Below are 20,305 nucleotides of genomic sequence, written 5' to 3'. Positions count from 1 at the left end.
AGACGCTTAACTGTCTGTGCCTCAGTTTCCCCACCTTCCTCGTGGGGCTGCTCTGAGGATGGAATATGCTGACATACATGAAGTACTCAGAATCGTGGTACTTGGAAACACACGTGCACGCACCATATGAGAAGACAGGGCTTTCTCTCGTGATTTCACTAGCAGGGAGAGACTCAGGTCAGTACAGCATGCTGCAGGGGTCGTCACCACACCATACAGCCCCTTGTGTGCCTTCACCCGAGCCACTTCTCTTACTCTCTGCAGCAATACGGCGGGCAGAGAGCACGAGGACTTCATAGCAGCTGACTGCAGAGGGAAGTGAGCCCCCGGGAGACGACGCAACTCGTCTCAGGCCACGCAGCTTGGCAGACAGTGAACTCAGACTCAAACCCGGCTCTGTCCAGTGCCACGGCCCAGCTCTTGGTCCCTGCACCCCAAGGGCACCTGCTCACGGGAGAAACGGCTCCCAGCAATTCTCAAAACCAACTCTACGCCTTGCACTCAATGTGGGAGGCTCCAGGGCCTGCCTGGGGAGGGGATGAAGGTGGAGAAGGGTCAGAGGCCAGTTGAGAGGTGCCACCTTGAGCTGCTCCAACCCCACCCCCTGGGCTCCTCCAGGCTCCACTGCCCCCGGCTCCGGAGCACAGCCAGAGTAGGACACAGTGACTACCGCAGCCAGCGTTTTGGATGGGGGGGGGGGGAGCCTCCTGCTGGCCAGCGCTGTGCCAGGTGTTTCGTGTACAAGCTCCACCTGAATCCATGTGAACGCTGCCAGAGGAGTTCATTGTTCACTGTTCTCCTTTAGAAACGAGGGAACTGAGGTCTGGAGAGAGGACAAGACAGAGCAGGCCAGAGGCAAAGTCAAAGCGGCCCCCTTACCCTCCCGGCGCTCCGGCGGAAGGGAGCCATTCACAGGGCACTGGCACGACGACCAGACCAGACAAGTTTCGGCATCGCCCCAGACATGCCAGCTTCCCTCCACAGCTCAGCAGCCACGACCGTAAAAGGCGTTACAGAAAGAGTGCATAGCCATGGAATCGGAAGGCGAGACTCTCGTCCCCCCGCCCCCGCCACCACTTGATGGCCCTGAGGGCTCTGTTGTCCCTTCTGTACCTTGGTTTCCCTACCTGGTGGATGGAGGCACTGTCAGCCACATACCTAATCTTAAAATGTTCTCGCGTAACCACAATTAAAGACGTAAAAAGAAACAGGTGAAATTAATGTCCGTGCTGTATTTTAACTAACTCGAGACACCTAACATACAGCCATATTCAACAACTAGTTGGTATTTCCACATTAACAGGCTCCTTTACGTTCTCCCCAGAGTCAGACTGTTTCACACGCACAGCCCACCTCCGTGGGGACCAGCGGCCCTCCAGCCGCCAACAGGCACACGTGACTCCCGGGTCTAGCATCTTGCTCAGTCCACAGCCCAGCTGGAGGGCAGGCACTGCCTCGGCTCTCTCTCTTCTCCTGGGAGGGTTTCCTGAGCGTAGACTCTGGGCTGACAAGTCCCACATCCCCCCGGGCAAGGACCCGGAGCCCACGAAGCGGGCAGAGCCCAGGCCTGCCTGGCGCCGGGAGGCCGCTGGCTGCATGGGTGCTGGCTGTCCTCTGCAGCCAGCCAGGCCCTGGGAGAGGACAGCATCCGAGAAGACGGCTTCAGCCCTGCTTCTCCGTGTGATCCAGAGATCATTCCCTCAACTGGAAACTCCACCACAGCTGGAAAGCAAGCTGGCAGCCAGCGCTCCACACACGTGCGTGCACACACACACACATGCACGGCACCAGCCCCGGGCCGCCTTCCTCACACACAGGAGGGACCCAAACCCTCCTCTCTCCCCCCGTAGCAGCACCACGGGCAGGAAGCCGCACCGACTTCTCACTCCAGAGACGCGGGCTGCAGCTCTGGGCCTGGCCACCCTCTGAGTGGGAGCTCAGCACCTCCACGTTCAAGGGAACAGGTGCTGGCACGGAGGATGCGGGGAGCAGGGGAAACCAGGGGCAGAGAGGGGCGAGGCTTCACCCCGACAGGTGATGGCTGGGAAATCCCGCCTTTCCCCCCTCACTGTGCCTCTCTTCCCCACCCTGCAGCCCAGATGCTGGGTGAGGACAATGACTGTGTTCACTGCAGGCTGTTCTATGCCAAGCCTTTTGCAGGCACCAACTCCCTGCTTGTCCCTGACAACCCTAGGAGGAGAGGATTCCAGGTTCAGAGAGGTGAAGCGACCTGGGCAAGGTTACACAGCCTGTCAGTTGAGCAGCCGGAGTTCCAATTCTTCAGTACGAAGAGGCTGAGCTCTCACCCACCTGCCTCCAGCATTTCCCTGGGATGGCCCAGCACAGCGCTGGCTTTCACCTGTCGTAACCACAGGTCTCACCTGGCACAGATATTTAAAATGCTCCCTGCAGGGGCCGGCGCTGTGGCACAGTAGGTTAATCCTCTGCCTGCAGCGCCAGCATCCCATATGGGCGCCGGTTCTAGTCCCGGCTGCTCCTCTTCCCATCCAGCTCTCTGCTGTGGCCTGGGAAAGCAGTAGAAGATGGCCCAAGTGCTTGGGCCCCTGCACCCGCATGGGAGACCAGGAAGAAGCTCCTGGCTCCTGGCTTCGGATCAGCGTAGCTCTGGCCATTGCGACCATTTGGGGAGTGAACCAGCAGACGGAAGACCTTTCTCTCTGTCTTTCCCTCTCACTGTCTGTAACTCTACCTCTCAAATAAATAAATAAAATATTAAAAATAAATAAATAAATAAAATGCTCCCTGCAGAAGAAGGGACAAATCTTCCCTACATGCAAGAGAATTTGAAATAATCCCCCCAACAAAGGGTGCAGCTTAACTCCCCACTCTTCTCCCTCTTGATGGTGGGCTGCATTTAATGTCTGGATTCCAAAGGATAGAGTACGGAAAGGGGAAATAGTAACTTTACAGCAGAGGAACCGAGCGAGGGATCACGGCTGGTACCACCAGCAGGAAGTCCCGTGGGTGGCAGGTGCCCCTACATAAGAGTATCCAGGTTTAGACAGAATTATGCGGTCACCTGAGCCCTGCTTCTGCCCTGGTCCGTGTGTGCTTTCATAACAGAACACTTGAGGCCGGGGACTGTGTAACAGCACAGACACACTGGCTCACAGGTCTGGAGCCTGGGGCATCTGCAGCCGAGACGCCAGCAGGCGTGGTGTCTGGTGAGGCCACTCTCATCTTCCAAGATGGTGCCTGGCACACTGTGTCCTCCAGTGGGGCGGAAGGCTGGATCCTCTCACGGCAGAGGGTGGAAGGCCAAGGGGCAAAAGGGGCCAAATTCAGCCTTTAGTAACAGAGGACTCCACCCGTGACAGCACAGCCCTCATGGCCCACTCACCATGCAAAGCTCCCACCCCATAACGCTGTCACAACGGCAGCCACACAGCCTGAGTTTTGAAGGCCCCAGACCATAGCAGCCCCTAGCCAAGGAGTCTTAAGAGAATCACCCAGACCTATGCTCTCCCTCAATGATGCTAACTGATCAGACATTCACGGCGGTGTAGGGTGTATAAGGGCAGACATAGCAAGACGTGGTGGTCAGACCTCTGGAATCAGAAAGCAAGGATCCAAGACTCTGGTTATCCCACTCGCTTGCCAGGTGGCCTTGGGTGTCTCTCATTCTCTCTCTGCACCTCATCTGTCTGTCTAAGGCTTTCAGTGAAGGGTGACCAGGACTCGTGCTCCCTACTGTGGATACTGTGACGGGCCTCCCAGGGTGCCCTCAGGCCTGAAGGATTCTCTCTCCCATCCCCAGCGGCCCAGGGAGCTGTCAGCTGCCAGGCTCTTCCAGGCATTGGCCCTGGCTGAAGAGCGGCGTTCCGCCCCAGTGCATGGTGGGTGACCTGCACCCAGTGCAGAGGGCAGAGAGCTCCAGCTCCCGCACCCCAACCTGGGACCACACTGAAGGTCACTTCCACGGCTTAGGCCCTCCTGTGGTTGCTGGGCCTCTGTGGAGACTGCATGGCAGCCCAGAGGCCCCCTCTGCACAATCCTGCTTCCTTCTGCTCCCCCAAGAGCTGATCCTGGGAACGCTCCCCACCCACGTCCTGTGCACTGATCTCAGTCTCAGAGTCTGCTCCCCAGGGCACTCGCCCCACTGTGGGACTGGGATGCTGCGCCGGTACTCTCTCTCCTAAGCCTCGTTTTTCAAGTCAGAGAAGAAAACTGCTCTGGCCAAGGACAGGCAATGAAGCAATGACGGCGCCATGGATGGGAACATTGAAACTCACAGGAAACGGACCTGGGCGCATCACTGAGCTAAGATTGCAGGGCCAGATTTTGGCTCTGGGTCTGCCTAACTCTGAAGACCACGAGCCACCGCGTTCGGCCCAGGCCATTTACAGCCACAGCAGTGCCTTTCACCACTGCCCTGCCGCACCCACTGCTGTCCCTGCAGCTCACCCCAAACTTGCCAAATGAGAACAATAACAGTACTTACCTCTTCCAGAGCTTAGAAAGACGGGCTGAGTTAGTACACATAAAGATCTCAGGGCTGTGGCTGGCACTCAGGGAGCCCTTCATTAAATGGTAGGTTAGCAACAAATCGTGTAAGCAGTGTAACATTGCAACCACTGTATTCTGAGATCGGTTCTTGCAGCCTAGGGACAGTCTGCCAGGGTGGACCTTCTCCGCTCTCTAAGGGAGTCAGGCTGGATCTGAGCCCCACCGGGTAGGAACTGCATGGACAGCAGGAAGAGGGAGGAGCCATCCAGGCTGAGAAATCAGCATGAACAAAAACACTTTGGCAAAAGGAACAAAAGAAGGACGATACAGGTCAGAGTGCCCATCACAGAGGAAGACCATCTGAGCCCAGGGCAAGAGTGGTAGCAGGTGAGGCTGGACAGATTATGAAAGACCGACCACTCACTCACGGCTGACTTTGAACAAGTCACCTTATCTCCTCAAGCCTCACTTAGCTCATCTGTAAAATGGAAATACAAATAGTGCCCACCGCATAAGGGTTTTCAGAGGGTTGAGTATGTCAATATTTGTAAGCCACAGAAAACTGTTGTGTACTTGGTAGGCACTACAAATGCTTCAAGACAACTTTATCTAAAGTAGAGAGAGAAGACGTGATCTGGTTTGAATGTAGGTGACAGAGTGAGTGCTTAGTGGGTGGGAGGCTGGATGGATGCATGGATGGGTGACGTTGGTTGAGTGAGTGGAAGTGTGATGGGTTGCTGAAGGACAGTTGGGCCATAGAGGTGGTTAGATGGATGAGAGATGGGTGGGTAGTTGAATGATTGGGTGGGTGGGAGTGTGGGTGGGTGATGGAGATGGTTGGATGTGTGGATGTTAGGATTGGTGGTTAGGCAGTTGAGTGAACAGATGTTTGAATGGGTGTCTGTGTAGTTGGATGGATGGGTAATGAATGAGTGGGTGGGTAAAAGATGGAAAGTCGGATGGGAGAATGCGTAAAATGGCTGATTGGGTGGGTGGTTGTTCCGGTGGGTATTAAAGAAGCTAGATGAATACTGGGGTTGGATGGACATCTGTGTGTTCCAGTGGATGGATGGGTAACTGGATTTTACAGAAAGTGGGGGGTTGGGAGTGGATTTGGATGATGGAGTGGAGAGATGGCTATCAAGTGAGTATTAGAAAGGTTGAGTGAATGGAAGGTTTAAATCAATGAAGGGGATGGGTCACTTTGGCAGAAACAGTAGATGAATGAGAGGATGAATGGATGGGCAAGTGGGCGGACAGATGGGCAACTGGATGAGTGTATGGAAAAATGGATGGGCGGATGGAGGATGGATGGGAAAGTGGCTGGCTGGCTGGGTGGTTACACCAGTGGATGGATGAACAATGGTTGAAGAGGTGACGTCAGCTTCAGCAGTGCCTCAGGTCAAGCCCCTAAAGGCCGTGAGGGAACCCGGGGAGGGTAAAAAGCCGCAGGAACAGGCGTGGAGGCAGGGCCCCTCCCAGCTGAGGCCCCCATCCCGCCGCTCCGCCCGCGGTCCTACCTGGAGACGGCGATCTCCGCCTTCTGGCGCGCGATGGCGGCCGCGCGCTGGGCACCCTCCACGCTGTGCTCCACCTTCTGCCGGACCTTGTTGCTCTTGAGCGGCAGCACGCGGCGCTTGGTGCCCTTGACCAGCACGTTGTGGCGGTACTTGCCCTCCTCGCGGTGACCGTCGGGCAGCGTGGTGCAGCCGTAGCCGTGGCGCAGGTTGTCCAGCCACTCGCCCTCGTAGCGGAGGCCGCTGGAGCGCTCGCTCACGCCGAAGCCCGAGCGCTTGTCGTTCTTCCACTCGCCCATGTAGGTCTCGGTGGTGGTGGCGTCGATGTCGGCCTCGAAGGGCGCCGCGTCGTCCGCGCCCTCGGCGCCCTCGCCCAGGCTGGCGGTGGAGGCGGCGTCGCTGGCGCCCGAGCTCAGGTCGCTCTTGAGGAAGCTGACGCGGCTGCGCTGGCTGCCCACGGACGTGCGGGACTCGGCCCGCCTCAGCTTGCCCAGCAGCGCGCCGCGCGGGAAGAGGCCGCCGCCCTTGGGCGCCCGCGCCGCCTCGGCATTGGCCAGCAGGCTGAGCGCGAAGCCGCCGCGCGGGATGGCAGGCGAGGGCAGCGCGGGGCCGTCGGCGGCCGGCGACGCGGGCGAGTCGGGGGCCACCGTGCCGTTGCTGTGCTCGCTGCGCAGGGACGACAGCGACGTGCGCAGCGGCGAGCGCACCACCACGGCCATCCCGTAGGGCACGCTCTGGCGCACGCCGTAGCCGTGGCGCATGCCGTTGGTGAACTGGCCTTGGTACGTGCCTGCGGGCGAGGAGAGGGGCGTCAGGGGGTGGAACCCGGCCCCCACGCGGGCGCCGGGGCACGGGAGGGCAAGGCCGGGCGGGCCTGGAAGAGGGGCAGGGCGCGAGTGTGCAGGGCCACGACGGGGCGAGCCAGGACCCCGCCATGTGGAACTCCCCATTGGTGGACACGCGCTAAGGTCACAAGTGTGGAGAGAGGGTGCGGGGTGTGTGGGCATCGGTGTGTGAAGTTGTGCGCAGGTGGGGCCTGGGGATGTGGGAAGTTGAATGAGTGCGAGGACACGCGTGGACAAGGCGGGAGGATTTTGAGTGATGAGGTGAGCATTTCCGTTGGTGTGCGAGATAGGTTGCAGCCGTGTGAAGTGACATGAGCAGTGAGCCCTGAGTGTGGGTTTACATGAGTGTGCACAGATCTTGGCTCGCATAAGAGAATGGGCAAGACTGCGAGGGTGTGCAACAGTGTGACTGCATTTGTGGGAGTGTGCAAAACAGAGTGAGCACAGAGGCCAGCCAAGTCACGTGAGCGAGACATGGTGGCGCGTAAACTCAGGTGTGAGAGATGTGAGGTCTTGAGTGTGCCAGGAAAGGTGGCGTTGAGTGAGGGTGCAAGACCATTAGCAGGTCACGGAGTGCAAAGCTGTGTGGGCAGGCCAGGCCCTGCCAGTACACGAGGTGACAGGCAGGTGCACCCTATCCTGGTGTCCAGGGTGATGTGGGTGTTGAAGGTCGTGAGCGGGGAAGGGTGAGCCTGCACAGTAACGTGGATGTTGGGGAGCGTGAGGCTGCGAGAGGGCATTTGTGCGACGTTATTTGTCCCAGAGACGTGTGGGTAAGCATGGCCATGTCTTTTGAGTGTATACAATCGTAAGTGTGCAGGGCCCAAGGTCCCCGGGAGGTGACACCACGGGTGTGTAGGCTCTGAGTGTGTAAGCCCATTCAAGTGTCAAAGCACAGAGCAATCCGAGGTGCTGGAGGCTGGGGGGGTGTGCGAGGCTGTGTGAGACCGTACACATGCAGAATGGTGGCGTGCCCAGGGGGCGTCAGCAGCCAGGGTGTGCGCAGCGCGTGAGCTCCTGGGAAGGAGTTTGCGGTGGTGGCTGTGTAATTCCTGTGCAACTGCAGAGGCAGCAGAGGGCACAGGTGGGGAGCAGACTCCAAACCCTGCCTCTGCTCTTACTAGCTGTGTGACCTTGGGCAACCGACTTAACCTCTCTGGGCCTCATCTGTCAAACATACAGCAATTGACTCTTACCTCATTGTGATAAGGTTTTAATGAGTTAATGTGCCTGAAAAGCTGGAAGAAAATACATATGAGGTCTGTGAATGTACAAAGTCGTGCCGCTGGGTGAGCTGCAGGAGCAAGCTGATACAAAACCTGCCCACAGCCCCATCCTTCATCCTCCTCCTGTCATGTGCTTCTCCCCAGGGCGCCACCCAAACCTTCTCCCATTCTCCCTGATTGCATCATTCATGTTTCAGAACTGCTGTGTCCTCTATCCTGCTGACCCCCGAGGGCCAGCCCCAGCCCCTGGCCTCCCCTCTACCCCAGGCGTCAGTGGGCAGACAGATGCCACCTCGAGACTAACCCAGCCCCCTCCGGCTCCTCCACTCCCCTGGCCCACACACATCCGTGCCTCCTTCTGGGTCTTTCTGCCCCACAAGAGCGCCTCCATCCCTACCGTCAGGAGGTGGACGGTCCCTGACACATCACCCTCGCAGAACTGGAGGCAGACATGCAAAGCCTCCACTGTACCCCACGATGATCCATCTCCTGGTTCACAGACATCAAATGGCCTCTTTCCCTACTCATGCCCTTGTGGGGACACTGGGGAGCCCAATCAGCCAGCCAGGAAGGGACGTCTAAGCTCAAGCCGGAAGGAGAACTCTCACCCGACTATCGCACTGGCTGTTCCCGCTGCCTGTGCCTCAGGAGACCCGCCCTGAGACCCCACCTTGAATTGCAATCCGCCTGCACCCCACACCCTGGTCTCCTTTCATGTGTTCCCCGTGGCATTTCTCTCCTCCTGCATGCCAGCTTTTTCCCCCTGAGAAAATGGGTCTCTTCTGTTTGGCTCTAGGATGCATCCCCAGAACCTGGCGCCCAGAGCTGCTCCATTAACACCTGCTGCATGACTGACTGGCTGAGCCTGATCAGAAACTCCACCTCCTGGGCAACTCTCCTCCCCTCGTCCAGCCGCCACCTGTCAGACGTGTTGGGTGCGGAGCACTGAGATGCTGGCTTCTAGGAATCAGGGCACTGGGGCTCCGGAGGTGGAGGGTGCCACATCCAGATGTCTCCACATGGCCTGGTCCCCTCCCAGCTCAGACTCCTCCAGCTCAGGGTCCCACTTCCTTCCCTAAGAGCCCCCACTAAGGAGCACGTACAGTGTCCTGGGAGGCAGGTCCATGGCGACGCTCACGTCCAGGAGGGGAAGCTGTGGTCTGAGAGGTTAAACGACTTGACCAAGTAAGCAGGATCTAGACCCAGGCCAACTGAGGCCAAAGCTCATGGTCTGAGCCCGTGTTCTTGGTCCTGGCACACTTTTGAAGTGCCAGGGAAACCTTAAAAAAAAACTGACCCTGGCTCTCACCACCAGAAACCCTAGTCTGATCTGGTGGGAGAGTTCCAGCTCTCTGTCCTGTAGCCAGGATAGCCAGAGGTGAGGGAGGCATCAGAGCTCACCTCCCTTCAGTGGCAAGCCACAGAAAACCAGTGAGCGTGGACACTCAGCTGTGAATGGGCCAAAGGGAAGTGAAGAGAGACAGAGAGAGGAGGGCACCGGGCATGATCTTGAGGGGAGGATAGAGCCTCCATTTCATAGGTGGACTGGTGCTCAGAGGAGGTTTGGGTCTTGCCCAAAGACACAGTGAGGAAGGAGCAGGACTGGGGCTTGAGCTAAGGCCCATCTCCAGCTAGGAAGCGAGAAAATGAGATTGCGAGGCAAGTGCAGCAAATGGATGAGACTATGGCACAAAAGATGAACATGAGGAGATGGACAGGTGGAAGCGACTGGCTTCCATTTTCCAAGCTCATTCACGTGTGATCACCTTGGATCAGGCAGGAGGCAGAATGGAATGGGGAGCCAACCTGCTTTCAATATCACCTAAGCTGTGGGGTCCTGGACAAGTTCCTTCTTCTGATTCTCATTTCTTCATCCAGAAAACAGAAAAATGACACCCACACCAGGGTTCAAAAGAGAGACAACACAAAATGGAAACAACCCACTGTCCATCAACAGATGCATGGGTAAACGTACTGTAGGACAGCCCAACACACTATGAGAGCTTCACACACTGTAGGATAGCCACACACTGTAAGACAGTCACACACATATGGTAGGACAGCCACACATGCTATAGGGCAGCCATGCATGGTGTAGGACAGTCATACACACTGTAGGAAAGCCACATACCATAAGACAGTCACACACACTATAGGACAGCCATGCATGGTAAAGGACAGTCACACATGCTGTAGGACAGTCACACACTGTAAGACAGTTACACACACACTGTAGGACAGCCATGCATGGTGTAGGACAGTCACACGCACTGTAGGACAGCCTGATGCTGTAGGATAACCACACATACTGTAGGACAGTTGCACACACCCTGTAGGACAGCCTCATGTGCTGTAGGACAGCAATGCATGGTGTAGGACAGTCATACACACTGTAGGACAGCTACACACACTGTAGGACAGCCCCCCACACAATGTGAGACAGTCACACACACACTGTAGGACAGTCGCACACTATAGGACAGCCACATACACTGTAGGACAGGCCTACACACAATGTGAGACAGTCACACACACACTGTAGGACAGTCGCACACTGTAGGATAGTCACACACACTGTAGGACAGCCCCACACACAATGTGAGACAGTCACACACACACTGTAGGACAGCCACACACTGTAGGATAGTCACACGCACTGTAAGACAGCCCCACACACAATGTGAGACAGTCACACACACTGTAGGACAGTCGCACACTGTAGGATAGTCACACACACTGTAGGACAGCCCCACACACAATGTGAGACAGTCACACACACACTGTAGGACAGTCACACACTGTAGGATAGTCACACACACTGTAGGACAGCCCCCCACACAATGTGAGACAGTCACACACACTGTAAGACAGTCGCACACTGTAGGATAGTCACACGCACTGTAAGACAGCCCCACACACAATGTGAGACAGTCACACACACACTGTAGGACAGTCGCACACTGTAGGATAGTCACACACACTGTAGGACAGCCCCACACACAATGTGAGACAGTCACACACACACTGTAGGATAGCCACACACTGTAGGATAGTCACACACACACTGCAGGACAGCCCCCCATACAATGTGAGACAGTCACACACACACTGTAGGACAGCTGCACACTGTAGGATAGTCACACACACTGTAGGACAGCCCCACATACAATGTGAGACAGTCACACACACACTGTAGGATAGCCGCACACTGTAGGACAGCTGCACACTGTAGGACAGCCCCACACGCTGCAGGACACCTGCACAGGGCTCTGTCAGCCAGCAGTAACAGGGAACACATGACCATACATACAACCACATGCAGATATCTCAAGAACATGCCAAGTGAATGATGCCAGAGACAAGAGAAGTAAACTACAATTCCAGTCATGTGAAAGTCTAGAAAAACTCAGTCTGTGATAGCCGGGGGAGTGGGACGGAGGCAGAACTGGGGAGGGGGACAAGGAGACTCTGAGTGACGGAAATGTTCCGTATCTTGATGCGGCTGGTGGTTGACACAGGTGTACACATTTGTCAGGACCGCCCACTTGAATGCATTTCAGCCTCGGGGTTAAGCCACGGGTCGGATGCCTGCATCCCATATAATTCTTAGGTTCAGTGTCTGCCTCCAGTATCACCTAATGCAGACCCTGGGAGGCAGCAGGTGGGCGACCTGGATGGGGTCCTGGCCCCAGCTTCAGCCTGGCCCGGTCCTGGCAGGCATTTGAGCTCTTTCTCTTTATCTCTGTCTTTCAAATGAATAGAAAATAAAACAAAATATATTTTATTGTATGGAAATTATACCTTAATAAAGTTGTTGTTTAAATTTAAACAAATTCTTTGTAAATAAACATTTAAGGAAAAATAAAACACCCAGCATGGTGTTCTACAAATATTCCTGAAGAAATCTTTTCCAAATGGATCCAGGACCCAGCTGTTCTCAGCATCTCCCAGCCCTTCGACCCAGGGTGGTCTGAGCCACTGTGTCTCGCACCTGGGTGTTCACAACAGCTGCCACACGGGCTCCTGCGTCTGTCGCCAGCACAGCAGTCGGTGGGGTTCTGTCCAGACGCAGTAAGTCAGGTCGTCACCCTGCCACGCTCCTTCTCACTCAGGAGAAGCTGAAGTCCGGGGTGGCCCACAAGACCCTACCTAACCTCTTCCCATCGCCCCTCTCTCTCCCCTCTCCCGTTCTCTCCTTCCCCTCATTCAACTCTTGCCTCAAAGACCTCTTTGCTGCTTCTCCCACACAGGAGCAGTGGTCCTGCCTCAGGGCCTTTGCACGTGTCTACAATGCCCTTCCCCCAGATATCCCTCCCCCACCGTCTCCTAGGCTTTGCTCTGCTCAGTGACACGTCCCCGACCAGGCTGTTGAGGTGGGGCCCCTGCACCCCCATCTCCATTCTCCTCACAGCGTATCGAATCCACTGTGTTTTGCTTTTGCTGTTGCTTATGGACGGTCTCACTGGCACGCACCTTCCCAGAGGCAGGGATTCCTTTCTTCTGTGTCCACTGCACCCTCAGTGCCCATAACGGTGCCAAGGAGGCACTCCATGCACGAATGAATGAATGAGTGAGTGAACGAATGAATGTGTGGCGTGCGTTCCTTAGCAGCCCAGCTGCTGCTTTCTGCTTTATCACCTGGAAACAGCTCTGCAGAAACCCCCGGAGACGGATTCGACAGTTCCTCTTTTACAGATGAGAGGAAATGAAGGCCCGGCGGGGACCAAGGACTCACCCAAGAGGACACAGCTAATGAACGACCAGGGCCAATCACGCAACCGAGCCCAGCTCTGCCCCGCCCCCCCCACCCACCCCTGCTGCTGCTCAGAAAAAAGAAGTACACGTGAAAGCGGAAAATGAGCAGGAACAGGGCAGGGAAGATGGTGACGGGAGAGACAGCTAATCCCTGGGCCGGACGAGGCCATGACATTAACTCAGGCAACCTTCCTTTAGCCTCCGTTTGGCATGAGATGGGCTGACGTGGTCCCTTTAAGCCCAAGAAAAATGGAGCTTGCGACACGAGAGCAGCTCTTGGCCACCATCGGGGAGGAAACAGCCAGACTATATTAGGAAGCTCCCAGCAAGTGGCGAGAGGCGCAGACACCCAGGGGAGGCTGGGAGTGGCGGGGCCCTGGGAAGGGGGAAGAGCCAAGTGCTGGGCCGTCCCCAGCCTGATGCTCTCTAAGACTGGACAGTCCTCCCTGGGGACAGGAAGAAAGCAGCCGCAGAGGCCCAGAAGGACCCTGCCCACAGCCACCTGGTGGGAGGGGCTTCTAGGGAGGGCGGCGCCTCCTCTGACTCCCTTTGGGCTGCCCCTCAATGGGCCCTGTCATCCCTGTAGAGCCTCCCGTTGTCCTCCAGACCAAGGTCCTAGCAGCCTATAAAGCCTAGCCTGGCCGCCCCTGCCCACTGCTCCTGCCTCAGCCGGGACTGCTCTGTAGTCACACTCATCCTCCCACCTCATGGCCTTTGCACTGGCTTCCCCCTTTTCTTGCCACGCTCGTCTCCTCCCTCTTCCCCTGGCCAAGTTTCAGCCTCAGTGTGACTTCATCCAGGTTGCTTGAGCCCCATCGCCTGAGTCCCGCTGAGAGCCACACCCTGTCACGTCACCTTTTTCATAGCACTCTCCCCAGTGCACTTCAATAATTATGTTATCATCTGTTCCCCATACGCCTCCCCTACCAAACCTGGGCTTCTGCGAGAGGGAGCCATGTCCAGCTGCTTCCCAGATTCCAGCATGGTTCCCAGGCCCAAGGAGATGCCCCAGAAACACCCGGTGACTCTGGGGCCATCTTTTCCTGCAGGAGGCGGGAACCACACCCCCTTTCCCTTGTGACTCAGCATACAGCAGGCGCTCAACAGTGCATGGCAGGGGATGCCAAGGGACCCATCAGCTCAAACCCTGGGAGCTACTGGGATGCACAAAAGAGGCTGGCAAAGGCCATAGCCATGGTGAATGCAGACCTGTCGCGTACACAGGGCTCCTGAATTTAACAGAACCAGTTGCTCTTTGGTTTATTGTTGCATAACCCGGATTTTAACCTTAACCTTAACCCTGAATCTGAATGATTCTAAAACACGCATCCGTCACATCAGCCTGCTGAGCCTCGGTTTGTCCTGCAAAATGGAGATGATGATAGCTACTTCATGTGGTTGTTTATCCGTTCCTTTACATTTGACAAGTGTTTCCATCCATTCACCAGGCCAGGGATGGTGGCCACAGCGGTGAGCTGGACACAGAGTCCCTACCCTTGGTGGGGTGTGGAGTCTACCACCAGGCCAAGATGAAATTTAAGCCCTGTCCGGCGCTGTGGCACAGCAGCTTAATGCCCTGGCCTGAAGCACCAGCATCCCATATGGGCGCCGGTTCAAGACCCGGCTGCTCCACTTCCAATCCAGCTCTCTGCTATGGCCTGGGAAAAAGTAGATGGCCCAAATCCTTGGGCCCCTGCACCCGCATGGGAGACCTGGAGGAAGCTCCTGGTTCCTGGCTTCGGATCGGCGCAGCTCTGGCCGTTGCGGCCAATTGCGGAGTGGACCAGCGTATGAAAGCCCTCTCTCTGTGTCTGCCTCTCCTCTCTCTGTGTAACTCTGACTTTCAAATAAATAAATAAATATTAAAAAGAGAAAAGAAATTTAAGCCCTGGATCACAAAACTAAGCAGATGGCAGCCCCAGCAGGGGCCCAGGTGAGAGGGGATGGTCCAGGTCTTGAGTGGCATGGCAAGGGAGGGGCCTGATGAGCTGCAGACTACGTGAACCTTGTGGGACGTGGCTCACACGGCGCCTGGCACACAGGAAGCACTCGAGAAAGCCTCGCTGGTTGGCAGGTCAGTCTGCGAGGAAAGCTGGCCCAGAGGATTAACTGGAAAGATGAGAATGAGCCAGGCAGGACACGGAGAACCGGGCAAGGGGCGGAGCCGGGCTCCAGTTTCCTGTCCGGCTCTGGATGCTGGAGAGCGGCGTGTGCGTGCTCAGGGACACGCAGAGCTTCCTGTACCCCTGACTCAGGTAGCAGACCGCAGGGCCCACAGCCCTGGGAGGAAAAAACGTGGGCTCTGCTCCTCAGCCTGCACCTCCCTACACCTGCACCACAGGATGGCTTCCGTGCACAGACCCCCCATCCTGCCCAGTTGGAGATGGTGACCATGATGGAATTGAGCCCCTTGGAGTTTTCTTTAAAGCAGGTGATTCCAATACACAACCTGGCCACCTCTGCTGACCTCCGATGGACCAGCACGCTCCACTCCTGCTGTCACACCAGCTGACACCCTTAGCACACGCAGGCTCTAGTCCACGTGGGAAGTTACATGTTCGTTTTCAGACTGTTGACGTCAGTGGAGCCCAGTGTTGAAAGTGTGTGATTTGGAGGCTGGTGCTATGGCTTAAGATGCTGATATCCCAAATGACTACTGGTTCGAGTCCCGGCTGCTCTACTTCTGATCCAGCTCCCTGCTAATACGCCTGAGAAAGCGGTGGAAGATGGCTCAAATGTTTGGGCCCCTGCCACTGATGTGGGAGACCCAGATGGAGTGCCTGGCTGCTGGCTTTGGCCTGGCCCAGCCCTGGCCATTTTGGCCATTTGGGGAGTGAACCAATGGATGGAAAATCTCTCTCTCTCTTTCTCTTTCTCTGTCTGTCTTTGCCTCTTTCTCTGTAACTCTGCCTTTCAAATAAACAAATAAATCTTTAAAAAATAAAATAAAATTTTTAAAATGTATGTGGTTTTTTAATATTTACTATTGGGGGCCGGCGCTGTGGCGTAGTAGACTAAGCCTCCACCTGAGGCATCGGCATCCCATACAGTGCCAGTTCCTGTTTCAGCTGCTCCTCTTCTGATCCAGCTCTCTGCTTATGGCCTGGGAAAGCAGTGGAAGATGGTCCAAGCACTTGGGCCCCTACACCCACGTAGTAGACCCAGAGGAAGCTCTTGGCTCCTGGCTTCAGATCAGCCCAGCTCCTGCCATTGTAGCCATTTGGGGAGTGAACCAGCAGATGGAAGACCTCTCTCTCTGGCTCTCCATCTCTCTCTCTGTAACTCTGCCTCTCAAATAAATCCTTAAAAATTTACCATCTAGAGGAGTGCAGTATGAGTGCATTCTCATGGTTCTCTGAACACAAGCTCAGTGCTTTTGAACATCCCCAAGGAGTCTCTAAAAAACTGCCCCCGACTTCGGTAGGAATGTGACAGCCATGAAAGACTGCGAGGGAACCTGTAAAAGTTTGCTCATTTTCTATATTCAGTTATTTTGCATGGGTCTTTCACTTCTCATTCCACTTTAAGGGAACTGGGAATTGTTGATGCTGCATCACAGAATGCAAGAAAGACAAGGAGGACCTCCATCCAATAGGACCCTCGACAAAGCAGACTGATCGACTATACATGTGTTACATGTGATTCCTGTTAAAAAATAAAGATGTATGCACCATGTTTTATGTTTCTCTGCTTTTACCGACTCATTCGATCAACTAACTTATAACTGGTACTGATAACGTCAGATAAGAGCCTGAACACATTTTCTTGGACACAGATGTCTGCCCATCCCAGGAAGGAAGACACCAGATACATCACCAAGTGGAGGCAGGGAAAATGAGTGAGTAGCCATCTGCTTGGCGTCTGACCAAGTGGGAGACTCCCCCGTGGGGTGAGGATCAAAGGTTTGGATGAGGTAAGCAAGGTGGGGCCCTGTAGTTTTTGTTCTTCCTCAGGGAAATGAGAACTGTGATCTGAGCTACAGTCTTCGCCGTGTGTAGTCTGTGGTCTGAACTACAGTCTTCACCGTGTGTAGTCCGTGCTCTGAGTTACAGTCTTCGCCATGCGTAGTCCGTGGTCTGAGCTACAGTCTTCGCCGTGCGTGGTCCGTGGTCTGAACTACAGTCTTCGCCGTGTGTGGTCCGTGGTCTGAGCTACAGTCTTCGCCGTGTGTAGGCTGTGGTCAGAGCTACAGTCTTCGCTGTGCGTGGTCCGTGGTCTGAGCTACAGTCTTCGCCGTGTGTGGTCTGTGGTCTGAGCTACAGTCTTCGCCGTGTGTAGGCTGTGGTCTGAGCTACAGTCTTCGCCGTGTGTAGGCTGTGGTCTGAGCTACAGTCTTCGCCGTGTGTAGGCTGTGGTCTGAGCTACAGTCTGAGCTGTGTGTAGTCTGTGGTCTGAGCGACAGTCTTCGCCATGCGTGGTCTGTGGGAATTTTCCCAGCAAGAGCAGGTCATTTACTGCCAACCACAAGAGGCCACGTGGGGGACATGGTGTCTGTGTAAGCTTTTTCCTGCTGGATAAACTCATAGTTCATTAAGGCAGGAGCTCCAAATGTGTTTCTCAAACCTGGGTTAATGTATTCTACCCCTGGGGGCAGATCTGAGAAACCCAGGGCAGATCGCAGTGGGCCTTCCCAGAACCTGAAGGTTCTCGTAAGTGCTGTGAGTTGCCAGGAGGCAGGTGCTATTTCGTCAGAAGCCTCCTTTTGTGAACTCACCCAGGCACAGAAAGACAAAACCTCTGTGATCTCACTTACATAGAGAATCTAAAAAAGGCTGATCTCATAGAACAGAGGGGAGAAGCATGGTTCCCGGAGGCTGGGGGTGGCGTGGGGTGGAGAATGGGGCAAGGAGAGATGTGAACCAAGGGGTGCGGGTCTCAGACTGCAGGGGGAGCCCCAGGGACCGACCATGCTGCACAGTGCCCAGGTGACTGGTGACGTATTGCAGATTTCAAAGTTGCTAAAAAGAGAGGACTTTTAACAGCCATTCTCACCACAGAAGAGAAAGGTTGGTGAGGTGATGAATATGCTATCAGCATGCTTGTTTTCCTACAATGCATACATAGATCAAGACCTCACACTGTGGCCCATAAATAGACACAGTTAATTAAGAAATGAATTTCTTTTACAAGAGTCTTTTTGCAGCACATCTGTTGGGATCTGTGTTCCATGGAACCCAGTTTGGGAAACTACTTGAAACTCCATCATTTTCCACATGGGAAATGTGGACTAGCAAAGGAGCCGAGGGCCGTGGAGTAGGGGCTGTGCAGACACTGCTGGCTCCTTGTCTACTCAACTGTTCCCCCGGGGCTTTGCTGATATGACCTGTCTTATTCCAGTGTCTGATCTCTTCCACCGACTCAGAGAAGGGGAAACCTCTCTAACTCAGGGACAAATTCCGATCTCTGAAATTGGACTTCCAAGTCCATTCACCTTTCCAGGGACTGGATTAGGCACGAGCATGTGACGAGATCTGACATTGAGACTTGAGGGACAATCAGCCTGGTGGGGAGGCAGGAAAGAGTTCTTTGAGAAGAGATGCACACAGGAAAACACACCCTCTCCCTCTGCCAGAATCTGACACACGCTACAGGTGACCTGGGAGGCTGTGGTAGCCGTTCTGAGACCATGAGGCAAGCTAGTGGAGAGCACAGGTGATGCACTGTGGATGGCCAAGAAAAAGGGTGTTGGGAACCTAGGTCCTTGTTGGTGTTGTTGATTAACATCCTGGGGCTGCCCTACCTTGAGATTTTCATTTATGTGAAATCATAAATGTCCTTACTGTTTAAGTCTGTGTTGTCTGACACCAGCCGTATGTGGTCACTGAGCAACGAATTTCAAAGAATCAGTGTAGAAAATAATGTAAAATGGCTCATTAATTGTGGGGAGCAACTGAGACTAGACTAAGTTACTGGAATTAAGACTAATTCTATGCATCTGATCTCCCACAATATGGCGCTGAGAGAGAGACCAAACAACTTCTACACAGCTGCCTCCAGTTCGACCAATAACCTGCAGGAGCTGATCCTGCTCCTGATTGGAGGAGAGCAGCGTGCTCGGCGTGCGGGTAGCAGAGTTGGGATTGGTGGAAGAGGACTATAAAGGAAGAGAGAGCCAACATGCACCAGGAACATCTGAAGGAACATCTGGATAACATCTGAGCAGCCCCCGAGAGAGCTGGCCGGCGGTGTGCCACTCCCCCGCGGAAGTGGGGAAAGTGGCAGGGGGAACCGCCCCTCCACGGAGGTGGAGGGGCCAGCAGCTAACCCGGGACAGCGTCGTTCCTCCACGAGTGAGGGACCGGCAGCTAACCCGGGAAGAGCCGAGCAGACAAAAGAACAGCGCAGGGTTTAGTGTCGTTCCTCCGCGAATGGGGGAGCGACAATTAATAAGTGTACATTGATATCACACAGAAACAATAATATTTTGGATAATGGGCTAAATAAGTATCATTAGAATTTACCTCCCCTGTTTAAACACCCCTACTAGACAATGTTCGAATGCACATGTAGATCACAATAGACTTCATTGGAAAGTACAGTTTTAAGTCACTTCAGTGAACTGCAGATTGAAAAAACTTAACAGACACACATGGGTATCATTCTGATTTTACAGAAAACCTGGCACTGTTCCAAGTGCCTTGACTAGAACTTGCTCCTCTGAGAAACAGAGCTCCCTTCCAAGGCCCTCATCCAATCCCAGCTCTGTTCAGAGAGCGTGACCATTACAGAAGCCCAGGAGAAGGCAAGAAGACCCGGAAGCCACTGAGAGACACAGGAATTCCACCTCTGGCTACAGCGTGGACACAAGAACACCACCCCATCTGGCCAGCGATGCCTTCTGATTTCTAGGAAGCCGTCTGAGGTTGGACCATCAGCGTCCCGGGGGAAGTGACAGAGATGGAGAGACAGGAACCAAGCCCAGCTCCTCCTAGCGATCCCCACTGCCTGCGGAAGTCCTGACTGCCCCAGTTCCCATGCACCTGCCAGCCTGGTCTTCCCACGCCCAGTTTCAAAGCCACCTCCTTCAGGAAACCACGATCCTCCCTCCAAATTCTCACTGCCTGCCACGTGTGTCATCTCCCATCTTCTGGGGCAGCTCTCTGTACCTCATCTGCTTTGTCTGTATCTTGTCTGCTCTGTCTGACAGCCATCCCTGCTCCTTCCGGCCTCTCACGCAGATCAGATGTCAGCACAGGGTCTCTGGACGGCCCACATGAACATCATCAACAGACACCACACAGGGTTTCAGATGGAGCGGGCAGGTTCAGAGTGGGCACCACAGAAGTTGAAGTGATACCTTGACAGTAGGAATTCCATTTTGGAGGGGTCTACAGCTCTCATCCAAACCCACCAAGGCCAGGCCAGGAAAGCCAGGGACACACATTGTGGTGGCCGCCATGCCCATGCACAGGCGCTGTGTAGATGCTCCTGGGTGTAGGGACACATCCCAGATTAGCTCTGCCCCACTTGATAAAGACTAGAGACCCACGCAGAG

General features: G+C 55.0%; 1 protein-coding gene across 1 annotated transcript in view; it reads right to left on the bottom strand.

Annotated features, from left to right (window-relative positions):
- JPH2 (junctophilin 2) overlaps nucleotides 1-20,305 on the bottom strand; it is a 72,680-nt gene that overhangs the window by 38,617 nt on the left and 13,758 nt on the right. Inside the window, 1 exon segment of the mRNA NM_001081998.1 lies at nucleotides 5,988-6,774. Within this exon segment, the coding sequence (NP_001075467.1) occupies nucleotides 5,988-6,774 (787 nt within the window).

This window comes from Oryctolagus cuniculus, chromosome 11, assembly GCF_964237555.1.
Source record: "Oryctolagus cuniculus chromosome 11, mOryCun1.1, whole genome shotgun sequence".
Classification (NCBI taxonomy): Eukaryota; Metazoa; Chordata; class Mammalia; order Lagomorpha; family Leporidae; genus Oryctolagus; species Oryctolagus cuniculus.
This window is presented reverse-complemented; position numbering and strand designations above follow the sequence as displayed.